The sequence below is a fragment of the Piliocolobus tephrosceles genome, chromosome 17 (assembly GCF_002776525.5).
Source record: "Piliocolobus tephrosceles isolate RC106 chromosome 17, ASM277652v3, whole genome shotgun sequence".
Classification (NCBI taxonomy): Eukaryota; Metazoa; Chordata; class Mammalia; order Primates; family Cercopithecidae; genus Piliocolobus; species Piliocolobus tephrosceles.
Genome location: NC_045450.1, coordinates 10,875,052 through 10,895,692, shown reverse-complemented (window position 1 = coordinate 10,895,692; position 20,641 = coordinate 10,875,052). Strand labels below are relative to the sequence as shown.

The window sequence follows — 20,641 nt, the reverse complement described above, 5'->3', positions numbered from 1 at the left end:
AAAGAAAGAAAGAAAGAAAGAAAGAAAGAAAGAAAGAAAGAAAGAAAGAAAGAAAGAAAGAGAGGGAAGCTATGTTCTGACAGATCTAAATATAATAATTATTGTGCTTTCTTGGGGCCCTTGTGTGGTAGGCTGCCCCTCGTCAGTGACCCAGATACAACTGTACTCCCTAGAGCCCTGCCTAGGTCTCCATTTCTGTCACCCCAGCAGCACTGTCTAGGATGTTGGCCCCCAGCCCTGGCCGCACACAGAGTGACCAACTGTCCCAATTTGCCTGGGACTGAGGGACTTCTTGGGATGCAAGACTTTCAGTTCCCCAAACAGGATAGTCCCAGGCAGGCAAGATTGCTTTTTCATCCTAGCTGTACTTCAAAAGCTCCTGGGAATCCTTCAAACTGGGGAAAGATTCTCCCCAGGGAGGCCATCCCTTGGCTGTGGAAGTAAACAAGCTCAGGCACAAGAGACGTTGGGCAGTTCCTGGCCACAGGAGGGAAAAGAACTCCATAGTCAGTGGCATCCTCCTGCGGAAGATTGGGGACACATTGGGCCTTCTCTGATCCCTGGCCAAATTATAATTCCAGGAAAGCCTTTCTTACTCCCCTCTCCCCACTTGGCTCTTTCCTTATCCTCACTGAAGCTTCAATGCAGATATCACCTCCTCCAGGAAGTCCCCCTGACCTCCTCCAGAGGGGAGTTGATTAGACTGTCAGCTCATTGAGGACAGCAGCCTCAGTCATTCAAATGCTCAATACGTCTGTTGAATGAGTGATGGGAATGACCATGTTAACCAGCAAATGGGTCCATTAGCTTCAAATCCAAGAACCTCCAGCATTTGCCCAGACTGGCCACTTTCCAGCTGCTGGAAGCTGTTTTCAAAGTGGTGGGCAAGACGGTACGAATGACCCTGGAGATCCATCTCGATTCATATGGTATAAGCCCAGCTAATGCTTCAGGGGAAATCTTGCGCAGACCCACAAGACAATCCACCCCTTTGCTTACGCAAACTCCAGTTTCTTTAGGTCCCGAACAGCAGGGAGTTCCCCAGCTGTGTCTTCTGAGGAACTTCTTGTCCTGGAGAGAACAGGCAATGTTAGGGAGAGCAGGCATTGCTGTTGCTGAGCCCTTACCCATGGGTCCATGATGGCTGTCCCAGTGCCCCAAATTCCCCAGGGGGATTGCTTTCCTTGGGGCAATTGCTGTCCCCCTCTTAAAAAAAAAATATCTGTCTGGATGCGGTGCCTTATGACTGTAGTCCCAGCACTTTGGGAGGCTGAGACAGGAGGATCACTTGAGGCCAGGAGTTCAAGACCAGCCTGGGCAACATAGCAAGATCCCTGTGTCTACAAAAACTTAAAAACTCATCTGGTGTGATGACATGCACCTATAATCCCAGCTACTCGGGAGGCTGAGGCAGGAGGATCACTTGAGCTCAGGAGTTCCGAAGGTGCACTAAGCTATGATTGCACTGCTGTACTCTAGTCTGGTAGACAGAGCGAGACCCTGTCTCTAAGAAATAATAAAAATAAAAATAAAAGATCTCAGGACTGTATCTTTCATGGAAATGAGCCTCAGATTAGGCACTTACCAGTACCTATCCCAGACAGCACTTAAGAGGTGCTCAAACAACGTGAAGAAATGAATGAAAGACAGTTTACTTGTTCTGTAATCCAGTTTTGTCTGCCTTCTGGACCTGAGCTCTGCCATCTATAAATTCGGGACAACAGTTGTCCTAAATACCTCAAAGGGTGGCAGTGGATGTCACTTCTGTTACTAGATGCACAAGGCATCTTTGTTAACTCCTAGAAGGGGAGGGGTTCTCCATGGCTTTACCTAAGACTTGGGCACATGATAGCAGGTTTTGAATGCAGCAAAGTTTTCAATTCTGGAGGCTCCGCCTGGACAGTGAGTACAGTGAGAGACTCTGGTTGGCCAATGCCCAGAAAGACAGCATGGGGTATCCCAGAGGACAGGGGGCACTGGAAATGCCCATGACAAACTTGAGAATGGGTCCTACACGTCCTCAACCTGCATGGCGTGAACCACCTCCCATCCGCCTCTGCCCTCACCTCTGAGTCTGCACAAGCTTTTCCAGGTCTTCCACATCCTTCAGGGACTTGGCTTTGAAAGGTTCAATGGTGAACTTCTCCTCTGCTGCCTGAAGTAGCTCCGTCTCCCCATGCTGCCGCAGGGACTCCCACAGCGCCACTGTGTCGCTCAAGGCAGCCCTGTGGAGGGAGGGCCTCAGACCCACGCACTGTGACCAGGCTAGACCTTAGTGGAAGGGCAGCTCCATGAAGGGTCCTCCTACCTATTAAAATACTTTCTTTCTTTAGCTCAACCTCTACCTTTCCCAGAAAGCCTTCTATGACCACTCCAGCCTTTGTTGATTCCTACTTTCTCACAATTCGCACGGTGGTTTTCTTTCACTTTTTGCTTCGGCTACCAGGAAGCTCACTGCCAAATTAATGGCACAATTATGTAGGACCTTGCAGCTTGCGTAAAGTATGTTTAGGGGGAATATGGAAGGAATCCTCTGGAGATTAAGCTGAAATGCTCAAGCAGATTGCAGACCAACTTAATGAAACCAAATTAAGGAATTTAGACTTCATCGTGACAGTGGTGGAGTGTCCCTGAAGGATTGTAAGCAGGGATGGGATACAATCAGATTCAAGTTCTGAGAAGATTGGTCTGGTTGCTGAATATAAAATGGAGTGGAAGAGGAGAGAATGGAGGCAGACAGTCCAAGGGGAGGCCATGGCTTTACTCTTAGCATAAGAAAATGGTGGCTTGCTCAGGGGGTGGAAAGAATAAAACAAATTTGAGCCCAGGTCAGTCTCAGATTCTAGACATATCCCAGTGACTGGCACATGGTGGCCCTTCAAATATTGATTGGGAGAATGCCACTGCCTCTTGCTGTGTGGCAAGTGGCTGCCCCTCTCTGAGCCCCAACATCCTCATCTTAAAAATGGAGAGAATCTTTTCTGCCCCACCTGGCTGCCCTGAGTACTAAAAGAGACCCCACGGGGCACTGGGCTTGGCACCAAGACCACAGTTAATGCCCAACACAAGGATGCCTCTTCCCCTGGCCCCTCGCCCCACCTGAAATGGGTGACACAGCTGAGTCCCACGAGGCTCCCCAATCCAGAGGGGTCAATGCCAGTGCTGCGGAGGTCCAGGGAGAAGTCTTGGCCCGCAGCCTCCAAGGCCTTGCCCAATACGTGTGCATCGGGAGGCGTGAGACGGGTGCCCAGAAAAGAGAGGCGGGCAGGGAGCTCCTGCACCACGTGCTGCCAAATTCCAGCCTCCTCAGCCTCGTGGGCGCAGTGCAGCAGCTCCAGCAGCTGCCGCGCCCGCAGTGTCCCCGGCTGCAGCCGCTTCAAGTACCTTGCTAGCACCTTCTGCTTCCTGTCTGCCAAGGCAGTCGCCGATGGCCCGACTAGGGCTCCCAGGCAGCGGGCGCGAGGCTGGAAGATCAGCCCAGTCAGAAAGCGTGGCACACCCTCCAGCCAGTTGTCATAGGGCCTCTTCTTCCTTGGGGTCAATGCTAGATACTGTGGGAGCTCCTTGTCCTTGATTTCACCACTCAGAGTCAGCCACAGGGCCCCCAGGAAGCATTGCAGGAGGAAGCTGGAGAAGGCCAGCTCGGACTCTGTGGCCCCTGGGGGGTGTTGCACTAAGCCTTTGGCCATCGCCCAGGTCCTCACGTCTGCAGATGGGAATTGGTCCTCCTGTATGGTACTTTGGTGTCTGCGGCCCAGCTCCCAGGCCAACTTGGCCAGCTCTGCCAGGGCCCCCGGGGGGCCGCTGAGGGCTGCACGGCCCAGCAGGCCGACATAGAGTCCCGTGAGCGTGGAGGGCAGCTCGGCTTCCTCCCCAAGCTCCAGTAGGGCCTCTGAGAGCTGGCACACTGCCCGGCACAAAGTGGGGCTATGGCTGTGACTGAGAAGAAATGGCCGGTCCCGGAGGAGCGCCAGGGCTCTGTCTTGGTGCTCGGTCATCCCTGAGCACTCAAAGTAGCGCATCACATAGGCTTGGGCCTGCTCCATGGAGAACCCGGACAGCTCAAACAGGGCGTCGGCCTTGCTCAGGCTCTGGACCAGGCGACCCCGGGGCCGGGCTGTGAGGAGGAGGGTGCAACCTCGGAGCAGCTTCTTCTGGAAAAGGCCAGCTAGCAGTCCCCGGAGGGAGCAGGGCTCGGCCGGTGCCGGTCCACATGTGCTGTGCAGGAAGCCGTCTTGGGCTTCCAGCTCCTCAAAGGCATCTAGGATGAGCAGAACGCGGTCAGGTCTCTTCACGATGTGGCTGAAAACCTCATCAGCTGCCACGAGTGGCCGTGGGCCCAGGGAGAAGAGCAGGTCCTGCAGGCGGTAGACATCCCCCGGACGGTTCAAGCAGTGGCAGGGCACAGAGAAAACAAAGTCGTATTGGGGAAGCCGGCCACAAGCCCAGGCCCGGCTCACTGCCCCAGCCCAGTAGCTCTTGCCCTGACCAGCTTTGCCCAGCATAGCAATCACTTGTGTCTCACGTGTCCTCCGGCGCTCCTTGGCAGCCAGCAGCCCCTCAGCCAGGCCTCCTTGGGCCAGCTGCCGTTCTGCCCAGTCCGGGGTGGCCAGTTCCCGCTCCAGGCTCTTGCTGCTGCTCCTCTCCAGCCTGGCCTGCACCAGATCCACCTCCATCAGGATGCCATCGGGGCCTGCAGGCTCGGCCTGATACGTGTCCTGCAGTGAGTGGTAGAACTGCTCCACCGGCTCTGAAAAGGCCAGGGGCATGTCAGGGTAGGGGTATGCGAGAGGCAGGGCAAGGGCCAGCCACCACAAGGCCAGCACTGCCACCATGATTTGCATCTGTTCCCTACACAGTTTTTTTTGTTTGTTTTGTTTTGCTTTGAGACAGGGTCTGGCTTTGTTGCCCAGGCTAGAATGCAGTGGTGTGATCATAGCTCACTGCAGCCTCAACCTCCTGGGCTCAAGCGATCCTCCCTACTGTACCTCCCAAGTAGTTGGGACCACAGACATGTGACATCATGTCCAGATAATTTTTTTATTTTTTTGTAGAGATGGGGTCTCACTATGTTGCCCAGGCTGGAGTGCGGTGGCACAATCATGGCCCACCGCAGCCGCAACCTTGCAGGCTCAAGCAATCTTCCCACCTCAGCCTCCTGAGTAGCTGGGACTAAAGGCGCCCACTGCCATGCCTGGCTAATTTTTCTTTTTTGTTTTTTGTAGAGCTAAGTTCTCACTATTTTGCCCAGGCTGGTCTTGAACTCCTGGGTTCAAGCAATCCTTCTGCCTTGGCCTCTCAAGGTGCTGGGATTACAGGTGTGAGCCACCACCTCTGGCCCCCATACTGTCTTCATCAACTGCTTCATTCAGTCACCCACTCATTCATTAGTTCAGTCATTTCCACATCCATTCATTCACTCATCCTTTCTCTTGTTTATCTGTCCACTCCTTTTAGACCTTTACTCTCTCTCTCTTTTTTTTCTGAGATGGATTTTACTCTGTTGCCCAGGTTGGAGTGCAGTGGCGCAATCTCAGCTCACGGCAACCTCTACCTCCTGAGTTTAAGCAATTCTCCTGTCTCGGCCTCCCAAGTAGCTGGGATTACAGGCACCCACCACCACGTCCAGCTAATTTTTGTATTTTTAATAGAGACGGGGGTTTCACTATGTTGGCCGAGCTAGTCTTGAACTCCTGACCTCAGGTGATCTACCCGCCTTGGCCTCCCAAAGTGCTGGGATTACAGGTGTGAGCCACAATGCCCGGCCACCTTTTCTCATTCCTTCATTTACTCACTAAACTTTTTCTTCTCTTGATCACTACCGACTCACCGTGGGGAGGTCATGGGAGGGAGTGTTAAGAGTTAAGACAGTGGAGCCCACGTGCCTGGGTTCAAATCCCGGCTCTACCATTTGGAGCAATTCTGAGCATGTTATACATCCCACCATGCCTCAGTAGCCTCATCTGGAAAATGGATAATATTGGGATTGTGTGAGACTTTAATGATTTAATATACCTAACATGCTTAGACCAGTATGTGAGAGTAAGTATTTTGTAATTTAGCAATTCCCCTATTCACTGGTTTATTCCCACTTTCCGTTGCTCCCATCCTCATCAACTTCTCACTTCATCCACTCACTCACTCCATCATTCACTTGCCCCTCATTCATTCTCTCAGCCTGAAAATGAGATGTTAACACCCAGTGCAGGCTTATTGAAGGGCAATAAATATTATTTGAGGGAATGGTGGAGTGAATGGTGAAATGATGGCATCATCAAATAAGTGAATGAATGAATGAATGAATGAATGAATGAATAAACAAATGAGTGTGTGAGCCAACAAAGAAGGGATTGAATAAGCGTCAAGTGAATGAGTGATGTGAAGCCAGATTTGGGCTTCCATCTCCAGCACCCAGGGCAGAGATCCTGCACCACTCACCAGGCCATTTTGGAAGCTTGTTGGAGACCTCTCCAGCTGCCTGGCATTGGGTGGGGGACGTCTTGTGCTCTGGAGATGGAGAAGCAGGTACCAGATTTAGGGTGAGGGTTACCCCTGGGGACGCCCCTCCCTCTGGGCCACTTAGTCCTTACAGCCTTCGTGTGCTGAGTTTCCCAAGTTGGAGGTTATAAGATTATCGGCCTGAGGCTGTATCTAACTCAAAGATGTCTTTCTTTGGCCAACTGCACTTTTAAAAATTTCACCTATGTTTAAAAAAAAAAAATCATGGCCGGGCGTGGTGGCTCAAGCCTGTAATCCCAGCACTTTGGGAGGCCAAGAAGGGCGGATCACGAGGTCAGGAGATCGAGACCATCCTGGCTAACATGGTGAAACCCCATCTCTACTAAAAACTATAAAAAACTAGCCGGGCGAGGTGGCGGCGCCTGTAGTCCCAGCTACCCAGGAGGCTGAGGCAGGAGAATGGCGTGAACCCGGGAGGCGGAGCTTGCAGTGGGCTGAAATCCGGCCACAGCACTCCAGCCTGGGTGACAGAGCGAGACTCCGTCTCAAAAAAAAAAAAAAAAAAAAAAAAAGACAATATCAGGCGGGGTGCAGTGGCTCAAGCCTGTAATCCCAGCACTTTGGGAGGCCAAGGCAGGTGGATCACTTGAGATCAGGAGTTCAAGACCTGCCTGGCCAACATGGTAAAACTTGTCTCTGCTGAAATTACAAAAATTAGCCAGGTGTGGTGGTGCACACCTGTAATCCCAGCTGCTCCAGAGGCTGAGGCAGGAGAATCGCTTGAACCTGTAGGGTGGAGGTTGCAGTGAGCTGAGATCGCACCCCTGCACTCTAGCCTGGGCAACAGAGAGAGACTCCATCTCAACAATAAACAAATAAATAATAAAATTAAAATTTAAAAATCACAATATCTATGTAAAAATCAGGATTTTCAGCTTCAAAAGGCCTGGCCACATTGTCTGGCTTTTCTGCTGGGTAACAAGCAGCTGAAGGCTGACAGCTGTATTTGGATGGGATGTGGATTCTCTGGCTGTTCCCTCCCTCCCCCCCACAACCATGCCTCCAGTCCCCGGAGATCCTCCCTGTCCTGACTGACCCCTAAACATGACCTGCTGTCCCTACAGGCAGCTTTGCTTGTGGATCTTATCCAAGACAATTCCTTCCCCAGGGCCTCCATCCTGCTTCTAGTACATCTCACAGGCCCTGAGGGTCCTTACCTGTCGCGTTTGCTCGGGAGGTCAGGGCAGGTTCAGGCATGCTGGGCAGGTCAGTGGCTGATGGAGCGAAGGGGCTGGTGGAGCCTGGTCGGTCTGGAGATGTCGGGAGGCCATGGACAGTGAGTCCACTGGGAGGGGGTACTTGGCTGGCCTGGGGCACCTCACCTACATTGGGGGTGGAGAGGGGTGTGAGAACAACCAGGTATTGATTCCAGAAACGCACTTGGGTCACCCCTACTCCAAACCGGGCTGTGGAGCTCACGAAGTCTAGAGAGAAGAGAGGAGAACTTCCAAAGGAAGATATTTCAGGACAGAGCTGAGGAAAGAGCTCTGGAGTTACATCTAGCTCCTGGAACCTTGCTTTTCCAATCTGTGAAATGGGCGCAATTAGCTCATAAGGAGCTTAGGGCAGGTACTACTATTGCACTCTTCCTGCTGTGTGGTAAGTGCTCATTTTCCTAGATATCAGGAATAGCTTCTCTGCTTCTGAGACACCAGTGCATTATACTGAAGCTGTCATGTAACCATGAACAGATGCTCTGGACTTGAGTGGAAGCATCCTCCTGGCCCCATCCCTAAAAGCCCAAACACACCTTCCCTGGAACAATTCACAAGCCGTCAGTAGGGACCATTTTACTGATTAGGAAACAAGACAAATCAGAGAAAGCTATGCAAAGATGCACACCAAACTATTCACATCAGCATACTAAAAGAGTGAGACAGTGAATTCTTGCAAACATCACTTATCGTTAGCTTATTAATGTGCATGTATTGATGTAGCAATTTAAAAACAAAAACATGTAAAAAATAAAGAAAAAATAAGGGTCAGAAGGCAAAAGCAACATATGGAAAGCCATATAACCACTCTTGGTCATGCACCCGACTGCCTCAGAAATCTCTGCCCCTCTGCTTTGATTTTTGGGAAATGGGGACAGAGAAAGTTGTGCTGGGGAGGGAGGATCATGAGAAGGTGCTAGGGCACCACTACCAAGTACGTGGAGTATGGGGAGGATGAAGTCAGGGAGTAGTCAGGTAGGAAGGAGAGGTGGTCCGGGAGCCAGGCCCTGCACTCACCGTGGTAGATGAATATACTGGAGACCCCTGTTCCAGTCCCAGAGATTTGCCAGAGCCCCTGGGGCAGAGTGGAGACGGTGGGGACAAACTGGACAGGTCCCTCAGGGAGATTCAGGCAGCTCAACGAGGAACTAGAGGAAGAGGAAGGCACTGCAAGAGACAAAGGCAGTGAGGTGGGATCTTGCATAGCACCTGTGTTTGTGATTCTGCTTTTGCTTATTTTATTAATGTCTGACTTCCCTAAAGGGCCCTAATTTCCCTAAGAGCAGTAGCTGTTTCTGTCCTGCCCTGATGGCATTCTTAGCACCTAGCAGAGCAGCTGGCACAGAGAAGGGGCTCCATGAAGAACTGATGAATGAATGAGGCTGGCAGGTGAATGCCCTAATTGGTGGAGATTCCCTCCTAATCCTTGCATGGATGTGTTTCCTTCTGAGGCACGTTCTCTGCCAGGGATTGAACTGATGGGGGCCCCAAGGATGAAACTGGCTGGGGCAGAGGTGAGTGACACTGATAGGGTGGGGGAGAGGGGAGGTCCAGTTCCTGGCAGTCCCTGCCTTCGTGTCAACTCCTTATCCACCTCCCAAGAGGGAGAAAGTCCACCCTCTCCAAGCCCCCTAACATACTGGGCATCTGATCGGTTTCCTCCAGGCGCATCCGGCCGGAGGCTGGCTCCTGGTTGAACAGAGCAGGCAGTGGCAGGCAGGGCAGGGTGGAGGAGCTGCTCACTGGTCCCACTAGGAAACTGCCAGTCACCACAGTTGGGGGCTCAGCTGTGAGGAAGGGGGCTGTGTTAGAGGCTGGGTGCTTGGAGGGGCCTTCCTGCAATGGGGAGGGCCCCAGAGTGGCGTGGATCTCTCTCCTGACAGAGAAAATGCTTGTCATCCTCTCAGCCCTGGCTGCAGCTGTGTTGATCAGCAACTGCTCTGTGCCAGGCAGCCCCCCAGTCCTCTCCCTGTGACTTGGCTCTGAGAGCTTTACTGAGCAGGACCCTAGGGTTTCCACACGGAGAGGTGGGGCGGAATAGAACCTATGAACAGTCTGTTAGCTCCAAGGCCCTACCACCTTCCACAAACAGTTGTGAGCCCTTCGGGGGACCCTAAGAGGCCCCAAGCTCTCAGGCTTTGCCCAAAGAAGGGCAGGGGCTGTACCATGCACCATCCCCAACTGACTTGGGCCAGGAGTTCAATCTCTTGCATCCCCTCCCCAAGGTATCCACCCCTCCCAACCCCAGCCCACCTGCCCTGCTCACCTGGCTTCCAGTGCTTCAGGTCTGCCGGAAGCTCCTCTGGGAAGGCTGCAGAGAGAACGTGTGGTCAGCTGCCCCAAGGAGAGGATGTCCCAAGCCAGGAGGGGCTCAGGACTCCAGCAGGCCATATGGCCTTAACTTCAAGGTTGGGAAGTGGTCTTGCACGTCCCCTTACCTCCCTTCCTCTAACCATTCCAACCCCAGCTCCTTAGCTTGAACCCAAATCCCATCTCAAACCACCCCAGGCAGTGCAGCAGCAGAAAAGACCTAGCCACAAATGGGGACACAACACGGGTTTGAGCTAAAAAACAAAACAGAACAAAACAAAGCAACCTGCTATTGAATCCCTTCCTAGCTGTGCCTTTGCAATGTAGCTTCTCTGAACCTTTGATCTCACATCTGTGAAATGGGGGTGGTGGTTCCTACATTGCAGGAGTATGCCAGAAATCCGTGAGTATCAAGCACTCACATCAACAGATTAAAAACCCATGTATCCCTTAGCAAGGGTCTGCTTAAACAAATTATGGTTCATCTACCCAAGGAAACACCACATGACCTTAAAATAAAGGATGCTGAAGTACACAAGGGGAAGTGTAAATCTGCAATTTACATTTGAAATGTACATCGAAATGTACCAAAAATATAATGAATGGGTAGGTGGATGGATAGAGGAATGGACAGATGGATAGAGATGTGATAAGATGAATAAAACCCAACATTAATTGTAGAATCAAAGTGGTACATGGTGGGTATATGGACCTTCATAGCACCATTCTTTCACCTTTTCTGTATCTTGAAAACATTTTTTTCTTTTTTGAAACACAGTCTAGCTCTCTTGCCCAGGCTGGAGTGCAGTGGCGCAATCTTGGCTCACTGCAACCTCTGCCTCTTGGGTTCAAGCGATTATCTTGCCCTCACCTCCCCAGTAGCTGGGATTACAGGCGTTCGCGACCATGCCTGGCTAATTTTTGTATTTTTAGTAGAGATGGGGTTTCACTATGCTGGCCAGGCTGGTCTCAAACTCCTGACCTCAGGTGATCTGCCTGCCTTGGCCTCCCAAAGTGCTGGGATTACAGATGTGAGCCACTGCAGCCGGCTGAAAACTTTCATAATAAAATCTTGGGGGGAAATATTTTTCAAATGAAAACATAAAGAAGAAAAACAAATAAAATAAATAAGCTGCTGAAGATAGGACCATGTCCTCTCCCTCAATAATATGGAGTGTGACCTCCCAGACATAGTAAATGAAGAAAGCAAAGTGCAGAACAGTGTAAATAAAATGTGGCCATTTGCATGGAAAATTAAAGCAAATACAAGGGCTTGTTTTATTTTCGACAAGGCAAAAAGGAAGCTGGTCACATAGGTTGACTAAGATAGCAAAACTGAGGGAACTATAGAACAGAAGTGGGAGGGAGATTTTTTTTTTTTTTTCACTGAATATGCTTTTTGTTGTTGTTGTTTGAGACAGAGTCTCACTCTGTCATCCAGGCTGGAGTGCAGTGGCGTGATCTTGGCTCACTGCAACCTCCGCTTCCTGGGTTCAAGTGATTCTCCTGCCTCAGCCTCCTGAGTAGTTGGGATGACAGGCACGCACCACCACACCCGGCTAATTTTTGTACTTTTTGGTAGAGACGCGGTTTCACCATGTTGGCCAGGCAGGTGTCAAACTCCTGACCTCAAGTGATCCACCCCCCTTGGTCTCCCAAACTGTTGGGATTACAGGCATGAGCCACCGCGCCCAGCCTTCACTGAATATTCTTTGCACTTTTAAAATTCTTATACCCTGTGTGCGATTCACCCGTTTAAAAAATAAATAAATAGATACAGGGCTTACCCATAGTCAGACCTATAGTAAGTACTCAGTTAACTGTTACACCCATTTTGCAGGTGTTTTCATTCAACAGCTATCTATTGAGTTGCTACTGCATACCAGGCACTGCACTAGATGCTGAGGAAGCAGTCATGAGCAAGAAAGACGAGATCCCTGTGCTAACAGTGGTAGAGCAAGGCATAAAATATGTCCAGATAGTAATGAGCGCTAAACTGCAAGGAAAAAGACACACAAGGTGAGAATAACTGAGCTAATCTACACAGAAGGGTGGTCAGAGAAGGGTTCCAGGAGGAGGTGACACTTTAGCCAAGACCAGAAAGATTCAAAGGAGTCAGCCATGGGAAGAACTGGGGGAAGAGCATTCCAGGTAGAGACTATAGCAAATGCAAAGGCCCTGAGGCTTGAAAGGGCACATGGGTTACAGGAGTGGAGAAGCTGGTGGTGGCTGAAGTGTGGTGGCTCATAGTGGGTTTGGAGAGGGAGGAAGGGCCATGCAGGCCTTGTGGCATGTATTTTGTAGCCATTGGAGGGTTATCGGGGCCATGAAATAATCAGATGTACATTTTAAAGCTCCTGTTGGCTTTTAAAGTGCCTCCCAGCCAGACAGGACTTAGTGAGGGAAGCAAGTTGGAGCCACAGCAGGCTTTGGAGTCAAGGAAAGGCCAGGTCTCAAGCAAGGCTAGGTTGGATCAGGGAGGGGCTCACTCACGTCTTTTCTGACTTTTCTGCCCAACTTCTGCTGGCATCTCCATACTGTCACCGATCACTTCATCTGGTCCTATGTGCTCTACTTTGAGAAAAACCAGAGACCAACTCACACAATCAGTGGAAGCCCAAGGTGAGTCTCTGTTGTCCCCACCTTGGGGAGAGGGGTCTGACTGCCCATAAATGAATGGTCATCAAATATTAGGGCGCCCCCCAAGGAAGAAGGCAGGAAATGCAGGCTGAGTCAAGACCTGTCCCCCCACCACCCCCACAAACTTACTGAAAATGTCTTTGCTCAGGCCCTCCAGCTGGGAGTCCTGGAACACATACTGGTCCAGTTCCGCTGCCCAGACAAGGAAAAGTGCAGTCAATCAGCAAGGTCTCACTGAAGGCCTACTGTGTGCCAGGCCTTGGGCTGGAGACCCTCTGGACCTGGCACACAGTAAGGGCTCAAGAAATGTTTGTTGAATGAATGAATGATTAAACAAATGAATGAACACTGACGCTCCAGGGGCTCTTAATCTAATTGAAGAGGTGAGGTATGTATCCATGAAAACTTATCTACTGCTACAAAGAAGAGCAAGGCAGAATGGTAGAGTTACTGCAGGATTTGAGTTCAAATTCCACCTCTCCTCTCCACTAGCCCTACTAGCTGTGCAATCTCGGGTTACCCACTTAACCACTCTGGGCTTCCATTTCCTCATCTGTATAAGATGAATAAATAATACCTATTACCCAGGGATCGATGGTGATAATTAGAGGTTCTACATCTAGAGCATCCAACACAGTAGCTGGTATACAGTAGGCACTCAATAAATAGTGGTAACTATATAAAGGGGTACATAGCTCGGAGCCTTTGGAATACACGCACCATGACACGAGGTCCGAGAAAATAAGTGTATAGTAGGATGGGGCAATCTGGGAAGGCTTCCTGGAGGAAGAGATCCTGGAAGTAGGCCTTGAAAGATGGGGCAGAGTCTGGGAGAAGGAGAAAAGATAGCTTTCTGGGTCATAGTGACAGAGTGAGGAAAGATGTTCAGAGTATGTTTTGGAAACCCTGAGAGATAGGTGACGGTGGTAGAAGTTTCATACTGGGGAAAGGTAGGACTTGATTTTATAAGCAATGGAGAGCCATAGAAGGCTTCTGAGCTGAGGAATGGAATCATGGCCATAATGAAGGTGATGAAAATGAAGATGATAATAATCATGGTGATAATAATGATGATGGTGGTTGTGGGGTAGTACCTAACATCTATTGAATGCTTACTCTGTGCAAATTCCTTTTCTAAATACTTTACACATTGTAACTTATTCAGTCTTACAACCATCCCATGATGGTGAGTGTGAATATTATCTCCATTTTACACATTTGGAAGCTAAGGTCATATTTCAGGATGCTGCGAAAGAATACCTGCCCAGGCCTGGGCTTCACCTTCCAGAAGCAGAGAGAAAACCCACAGACTTGAGAAGCAGACTTGAGTGAAGCTGCCTGTTATGATTTGAATATTTGTCTTCTCCAAAACTCATGTATAAATATAATCCCCTATGTGGCAATATTGAGAGGTGGGGCCCTTAAGAGGTGATTGGGGCTCTTCCCTCATGAAGGGGTTAATTTGTTCATGGATTAGTGGATAAACAGGTTAATAGATTGATGGGTTGTCATGGGAGTAAGACTAGTGGTTTTATGAGAAGAGGAAGAGAGACTATCACACCAAAACCTCTTGCCTCGTGATGCCCCACACTGCCTCGGGACTCCGCAGAGAGTCCTCACCAGCAAGAAGGCCCTCACCAGATGCAGCCCCTAACCTTGGACTTCTCAGCCTCCATAACCATTAAGAAATAATTTTTTTCTTTATAAATTACTCAATGTCAGGTATGTTGTTTTAAGTAACAGAAAATGGACTAACACACTGCCTCACCTACTTGCTGAGACAGCTTCCACTGCCTGTGGAGATGCCCCTAACGGGGCGGGGGGGGGGGCGGTGGGAGGGGAGAAACAAATACTACGACATGCCCAAATCCTTAATGACTGCCTCCAGTTGTGAGGAAATGTGAATGTCCTCAGCCCCAATCACTTCTGCTTCCCCTATGTAAATCCCCAGGAAGGGGAGGAAACCATCAAGCTCTCAGTTCTGTAATTTCTGAAACATGAACTATCACTAGTCCCCTTCATTTTCTTCCTTGTATGATTTTCAATAAATTGTGCTCTGGGGAAATACTGGCCACATTTGGATCAAGCACAGAAGTGCTGAATGCTGTGGATCCTGGGTTGCCAGGAAAAGGACCATTAAGTAGAGTTTTGCAGGTTGTTCACTGCACAAGGGTGCCCCAAACCAACAGGGAAAATGGGGGCAGGAATCAGCTTGCACTTTGCTAGCCAAGCAGTTACTTCCTGGTAGGGGCTGCATCCTCCAGAATAGGACCACTTTTTTCTATTTCAATAGAGGCTCTGTATGAGGTGGTGGTGATGCTGGTGAGAGGGGATCCTCTATCCCACTTATCTCCCCCAAAAACAAACCACTAGCCGCAACACCACCACCACCTCTTCCCAAGAGTCCTGCCCTTGTCTGAAAGCTGTAGCTCTTCTTAAAGCTGCAAATTAACTTCTCTGCTTAAGCCTTAGCAAATCTTCCAACCCCAGACACTTTCTTTTTTGTGGTTAAAAATGGGGACTTTGAAATGAGAAAGACTTAGGTTAGAATTTCAGATCTGCACATTACTAAAGAAAACTTGGGTAGGTCGTTTCACCTCTCTAAACCTCAATTTCCTCATTTGTAAAAGACAGAAACTAATAATATGTATTTCCTTTGTTGTTGTAAGGATTTCAGATGATAATATATGGACAGCAATGAGCATACTATGAATATCCAGTAAATGCTAGTGTTTACAAATACTAGAGTTTGGCTAAGGAGCTGGGAGGAAAAGGGAAAGAGGTGTATGGTATGGGCTTTGTAGGAAGGACGGACAGAAGAGCAAGAAGCAGAAATGGGTATAGACATGGAGGTGGAGGATGTAAACATGAGATTTTTGTTTTCTTGGTGGTCATTATTGAAGGGACCTATTTCTCCCACTGGCCTCCATCTCCCCGCTCTTCCCCGGAGTCTCCGTTCTTCCAGCCGTTGCTCCGCATCACCCTTGCAATGATTTCTGTGGGAGGGGCCTGACGTGGCTCATGATGAATGGGTGATATTGACAAGTGACAGCAAAGAACCCTTGCCCTTGATTGTTCTTTTCTGGGCTCAGGTGCTTCCTCACCGATGTTGGCATAAGCCTCCCTGGTCTCTTCATCGCCTTCCATGTCACACAACAGCCTGCTGAACTGGTCACAGTTGATGGTGTCCGTGTCGGGTTCTGGGAGGAAAAGTCCCTTGGATGAAGCAGGGAATTTCTGGGGAGAGGGCTGGTGGGGAACGAGGGAGAGGCGGGGTGGGGCTAGGAGATCATCCCTACTGCAGAGAGCGTCCCACTGGCGTGGGAGCTGTCCGTGGTGCTGACGGGAGCACAAGAACCAGAACTTCCCTTGATTGCCGTCTCTACAGCCAGATGAGGGGTAGGGGATACCAGAAGAGACCAGAGAGAGGAGGGCCCACCTGAGTAGAGCTCAATCTCTTCTTCTCCAGCCAGGTCCATCTGGTCATAGATGTGGTAGAGGCACAGGGGGTCAGCATCGCTGTTGAGAAGCTCCAGGTAGCCGCCTTCTGGGGGCCCCAACTCCATGGTGGCACACTGTGAGCTGCCTGGGAGGGAAGACATGCTCAGTCACCTCACAGGGTGTTGGAAAGAGGCAGAGGATTGATACCTGCAACAACTCCCAGCTGGTGAGGGCTGGGGATGCGCGGAGTGAATAAAAGTGCTCATTCAGCACCTCTTATATGCTTAGGGTGGTGGAGAGAGGAAGCCACATTGCCTTCCTCCAAGGAACTTACAAACATATGAGAAGATACCTAGGAGGTAGAAGAGGGAACTAGGAAGTGGAGATTCCAGCAATCTCACACAAGAGAGTCAGGAGACCTGTCCCACATTTGGCAATGCCATGAGTGGTAACAGCTAAGATTTATAAAGCACCTCCTATATGCCGAGCACATGAGCTGTCACATTTAATACTCATATTAGCAAACATGTAAGGAACGTACTATTATTACCCTCACTTTGCATATGAGAAAACCGAGGCTCAGAGAGGTGAAGTGATTTATGTAAGGAAACCCATGTCCAAGTGGAACCAGGATTTGAACCCAGACAGTCTGACTGAAGGCCCTGCATTTAACTAAAATACTCTACTGCTTTGGGTGGACTTGAGCAAGTCTCTGCTCCTTTCTGTGCCTCAGTTTCCTAATGTGTAAACTGAAGGAGTCTGAGCAGATTCTAAGATTTCCTCATCGTTTGTTGAAGGGCATATTAAATACTTTTAACACTATTTCATTTAATCTTTAAACAATCCCAGATGTGGATACCTCAAATATCCTGACATGATCATTACATATTCTATGCATGTAATAAATATTCACATGTACTCCATAAATATGTATAATATTATATATTAATAAAACAAAAGAAAACAAGAAAAACCAGATATATCCACACAAAAACACGTACACGAATGTTCGTAGGATAATTCGTAATAGCCAAAATATTAAAACAGCCCAAATATCCATCACAAAATAAATGGATAAACAAACTGTTGCTTATCTGTACAATAAAGTATTCTGCCATTAAAGGGAGAAAGCATTGATACATGCTGGAACATGGATGAACCTTAAAAAAATATGCCAAGTGAAGAAGCCAGACACAAAGGGTCACATATTGTATGATTCTATTTATCTGAAATGTCCAGAACAGGCAAATCCATAGAGACAGAAAGTAGAAGGGGCAGGACATGGTGGCTCATGCCTGAAATCCCAGCACTTTGGGAGGCTGAGACAGGAGAATTGCTTGTGCCCAGGTGTTCAAGACCAGCCTGGGCAACATAGCAAAAGCCTATCTCTATTAATTCTGTTTTTAAAGAAAGAAAGCATATTAGTGGTTGCCTAGGGCTTGGTGGAGAGGGATTTTGGAAGAAAATGGGGAACAACTGCTGATGGGTATGGAGTTTCTTTAGGGGGTGATGAAATGTTCTAAAATTGACTGTGGGGATGGGAGATGGTTGCACAACTCTCTGAGTATTCCCAAAAGACCATTGAATTGTACTTTTTTTTTTTTTTTTTTTTTTTTTTTTTTTGAGACGGAGTCTCTGTCACCCAGGCTGGAGTGCAGGGGTGCAATAATCTTGGCTCACTGCAACCTCTGCCTCCCAGGTTCAAGCGATTCTCCTGCCTCAGCCTCCCGAGCAGCTGGGATTACAGGCACCCCACCACCACCACACCCAGCTAATTTTTGCATATTTAGTAGAGACAGGGTTTCACCATGTTGGCCAGGCTGCTCTCAAACTCCTGACCTCAAGTGATCCGCCTGTCTCCTCAGCCTCCCAAAGTGCTGGGATTACAGGCATGAACTGGACTTTTTAAGTGGGCAAATTGTATGATATGTGAATTACATCTCAATAAAGCTGTTAAAACCTAGGAAGTAAGCATTATTGTCTCCATTGGCAGATGAAGAACTTGAGACTCAGAGAGGACAAGCAGCTTCCTCAAGATCATGCAGCTCTTGCTGGGGAAAACCTAGCTGAAGGCTCATCTGTATGACTCCAAGGCCCCTGCCCTGATCCCTGGTTCAGGTCCATATTTCCATGGTATATTCGTTTCCCAGGGCTACTGAAACAAGGTACCAGCATCCAGGTAACTCAGAACAATAACACGTATTCTCTCATGGTTCTGGAGGCCAGAAGTTGAAATCAAGGTGTCAGCAGGGCCATGCTCCCTCCGGAGGCTCTAGGGGAGAACCCTCTCTTGCCTCCTCTAGCTGCTGGGAACTACTGGTGATCCTCGACTTGTGGTCTTGTGGCTGCATCACTCTAAACTCAGCTTTAGTGGCCACATCACCTATTCCTCATGTCTCAAGTCTCTTCTTTTATAAAGATATTTGTCATTGGATTTAGGACTCACCTAGATAATCCAGGATGATGTCATTTCAAGATCCTTAATTCTTTTTTTTTTTTTTTTTTTTTCCTTCTTTTGAGACAGAGGCTTGCTCTGTTTCCCAGGCTAGAGTGCAGTGGTGCTATCTCGACTCACTGCAACCTCCACCTCCCGGTTCAAGTGATTTTCCTGCCTCAGCCTCCTGAGTAGCTGGGATTACAGGTGCTCACCACCATGATCAGCTAATTTTTGTATTTTTAGTAGAAATGGGGTTTTGCCATGTTGGCCAGGCTGGTCTTGAACTCCTGACCTCAGGTGATCCTCCAATCTCAGCCTCCCAAAGTGCTGGGATTACAGGAGTGAGCCACTGCACCCAGCCCCTTAACTTAATTCTATCTGCGAAGACCCTTTTCCCAAATAAAGTCACACTGACAGGTTCCAGGGATTTGATACAGATATATATTTTGGGGGGGCCACCTTTCAACCCACCACACATGACATGCAGATGAAAGCTGGAAGGAAACAGAGGGAGATTCCTGGAGGAGGTAAGAAGAGAGCTGGCCCTGAAGCTGGAGGACCAGAGGGAGCCTCCTATTGCCCTATTCTGGGCCCAGAAGAGAATAAATTGAAGGGTAAACTCATGAGAAAACACACACACAGGTCGTCACCCCATTCCAGAGACTCATTTTCTTTCTTTTTTTTTCTTTGTTTTTTCTTTCTTTTTTTTTTTTTTTTTTGAGACGGAGTCTCGCTCTGTCACCCAGGCTGGAGTGCAGTGGCGTAATCTCGGCTCACTGCAACCTCCGCCTCCTGGGTTCATGCCATTCTCCTGCCTCAGCCTCCTGAGTAGCTGGGACTACAGGCGTCCACCATCACGCCTGGCTAACTTTTTTTTTTGTATTTTTAGTAGAGACAGGGTTTCACCATGTTAGCCAGGATGGCCTCAATCTCCTGACCTCGTGATCCACCCACCTCGGCCTCCCAAAGTGCTGGGATTACAGGCGTGAGCCACTGCGCCAGGCCTTTTTTTTTTTTTTTGAGACGGAGTCTCACTCTGTTGCCCAGGCTGGAGTGCAGTGACGCAATCTTGGCTCACTGCAATTCTCCTGACTCAACCTCCCAAGTAGCTGGCATTACAGGCACCTGGCACCATGCCTGGCTAATTTTGCCATGTTGGTCAGGCTGGTCTCGAATCCCGACCTCAGGTGAGCCACCCACCTTGGCCTCCCAAAGTGCTGGGATTACACGTGTGAGCCACCACGCCCAGCCCAGAGATCCATTTTCTTTCACTCATCCACAGCTCTCACTGCCTGTGGAGAGGCTCAGCATAGACCCTGGATGTCACAGAGTGATCTTTCCAGTCCAAGCTGGGGCACTGGCTGGGGCCACTTGTTCGTGACGGGGTTGAGTGGGGGCTGCAGGAATCCAAACATAACCGGCTTGCAGCGAGGTCCCAGCCAGCCGTGACTAGAGGAAGCAGAACTGAAAGATGGGGCCACAACCCTTTTCCTGGAGTGAGGCCAAAGCTGGGAGGTGGTTGGGGGGCGGGACACTCCACCTCTCTCAGCCCCTTGGTCAGGGACACAGGCACGAAATCTATTCTCTCAGAGCAGTAAGAGAAGACTCCTTTGCCCCAACTCCTGCCTACTGCCCGTCTCCCATTCCACACATGCTCTTTATTGAGAACCTACATTGCAGCACTCTGCCTCCTCTTTGAGGCAGTGTGACCTCGTGACAAGAGCTCCAGACGGACCCTAGCAACTCCATGAATGAGTTGTATGACTCTGGACTTTGGGCAAGTTACCCAACCTCAGTTTTCTCACAGCGTTGGGTCTGGCAGGGACCTTCAAGCTTGACCTCTTTCCTTCACTCTGCAGATGACAAGACTGAGAGCCTGGGAAGGACATGACTTGCACAAGACCCCGTAGACTGTCGGTGGCTGCCCCTGCACCTGCTCCCCCACTCCACCCCTCCGCCGCCATGACCCCCAGGCTGGTGCTCTTTCCTCCCAATCAAAATGTTCCCAATCAAATGATCACCCTTGTCCACACTCAAAGGAAGCCCATTACATTAGGGGACGTCAAAGCTGAAACTCAGG

The 20,641-nt window shown here is 49.5% G+C and overlaps 1 protein-coding gene across 14 annotated transcripts in view; it reads right to left on the bottom strand.

Moving 5' to 3' along the window:
- The window catches only part of CIITA (class II major histocompatibility complex transactivator), a 60,415-nt gene that overhangs the window by 14,135 nt on the left and 25,639 nt on the right, over positions 1–20,641 (bottom strand). For 6 of the 14 annotated variants that reach the window (XM_023231151.1, XM_023231158.3, XM_023231156.3 and 3 more), the window contains 12 exons: positions 16,123–16,269; positions 15,788–15,883; positions 12,813–12,875; positions 12,537–12,617; positions 10,000–10,044; positions 9,374–9,520; positions 8,751–8,900; positions 7,677–7,841; positions 6,439–6,507; positions 3,100–4,750; positions 2,067–2,225; positions 1,000–1,071 (listed from right to left, as the gene is read on the bottom strand). In XM_023231151.1, coding sequence (XP_023086919.1) covers positions 1,000–1,071; positions 2,067–2,225; positions 3,100–4,750; positions 6,439–6,507; positions 7,677–7,841; positions 8,751–8,900; positions 9,374–9,520; positions 10,000–10,044; positions 12,537–12,617; positions 12,813–12,875; positions 15,788–15,883; positions 16,123–16,269 — 2,845 coding nt within the window. The remainder of the gene's footprint in view (positions 1–999; positions 1,072–2,066; positions 2,226–3,099; positions 4,751–6,438; positions 6,508–7,676; positions 7,842–8,750; positions 8,901–9,373; positions 9,521–9,999; positions 10,045–12,536; positions 12,618–12,812; positions 12,876–15,787; positions 15,884–16,122; positions 16,270–20,641) is intronic. The other 8 variants (XM_023231152.3, XM_023231160.3, XM_023231159.3 and 5 more) reach the window with 5 other exon arrangements.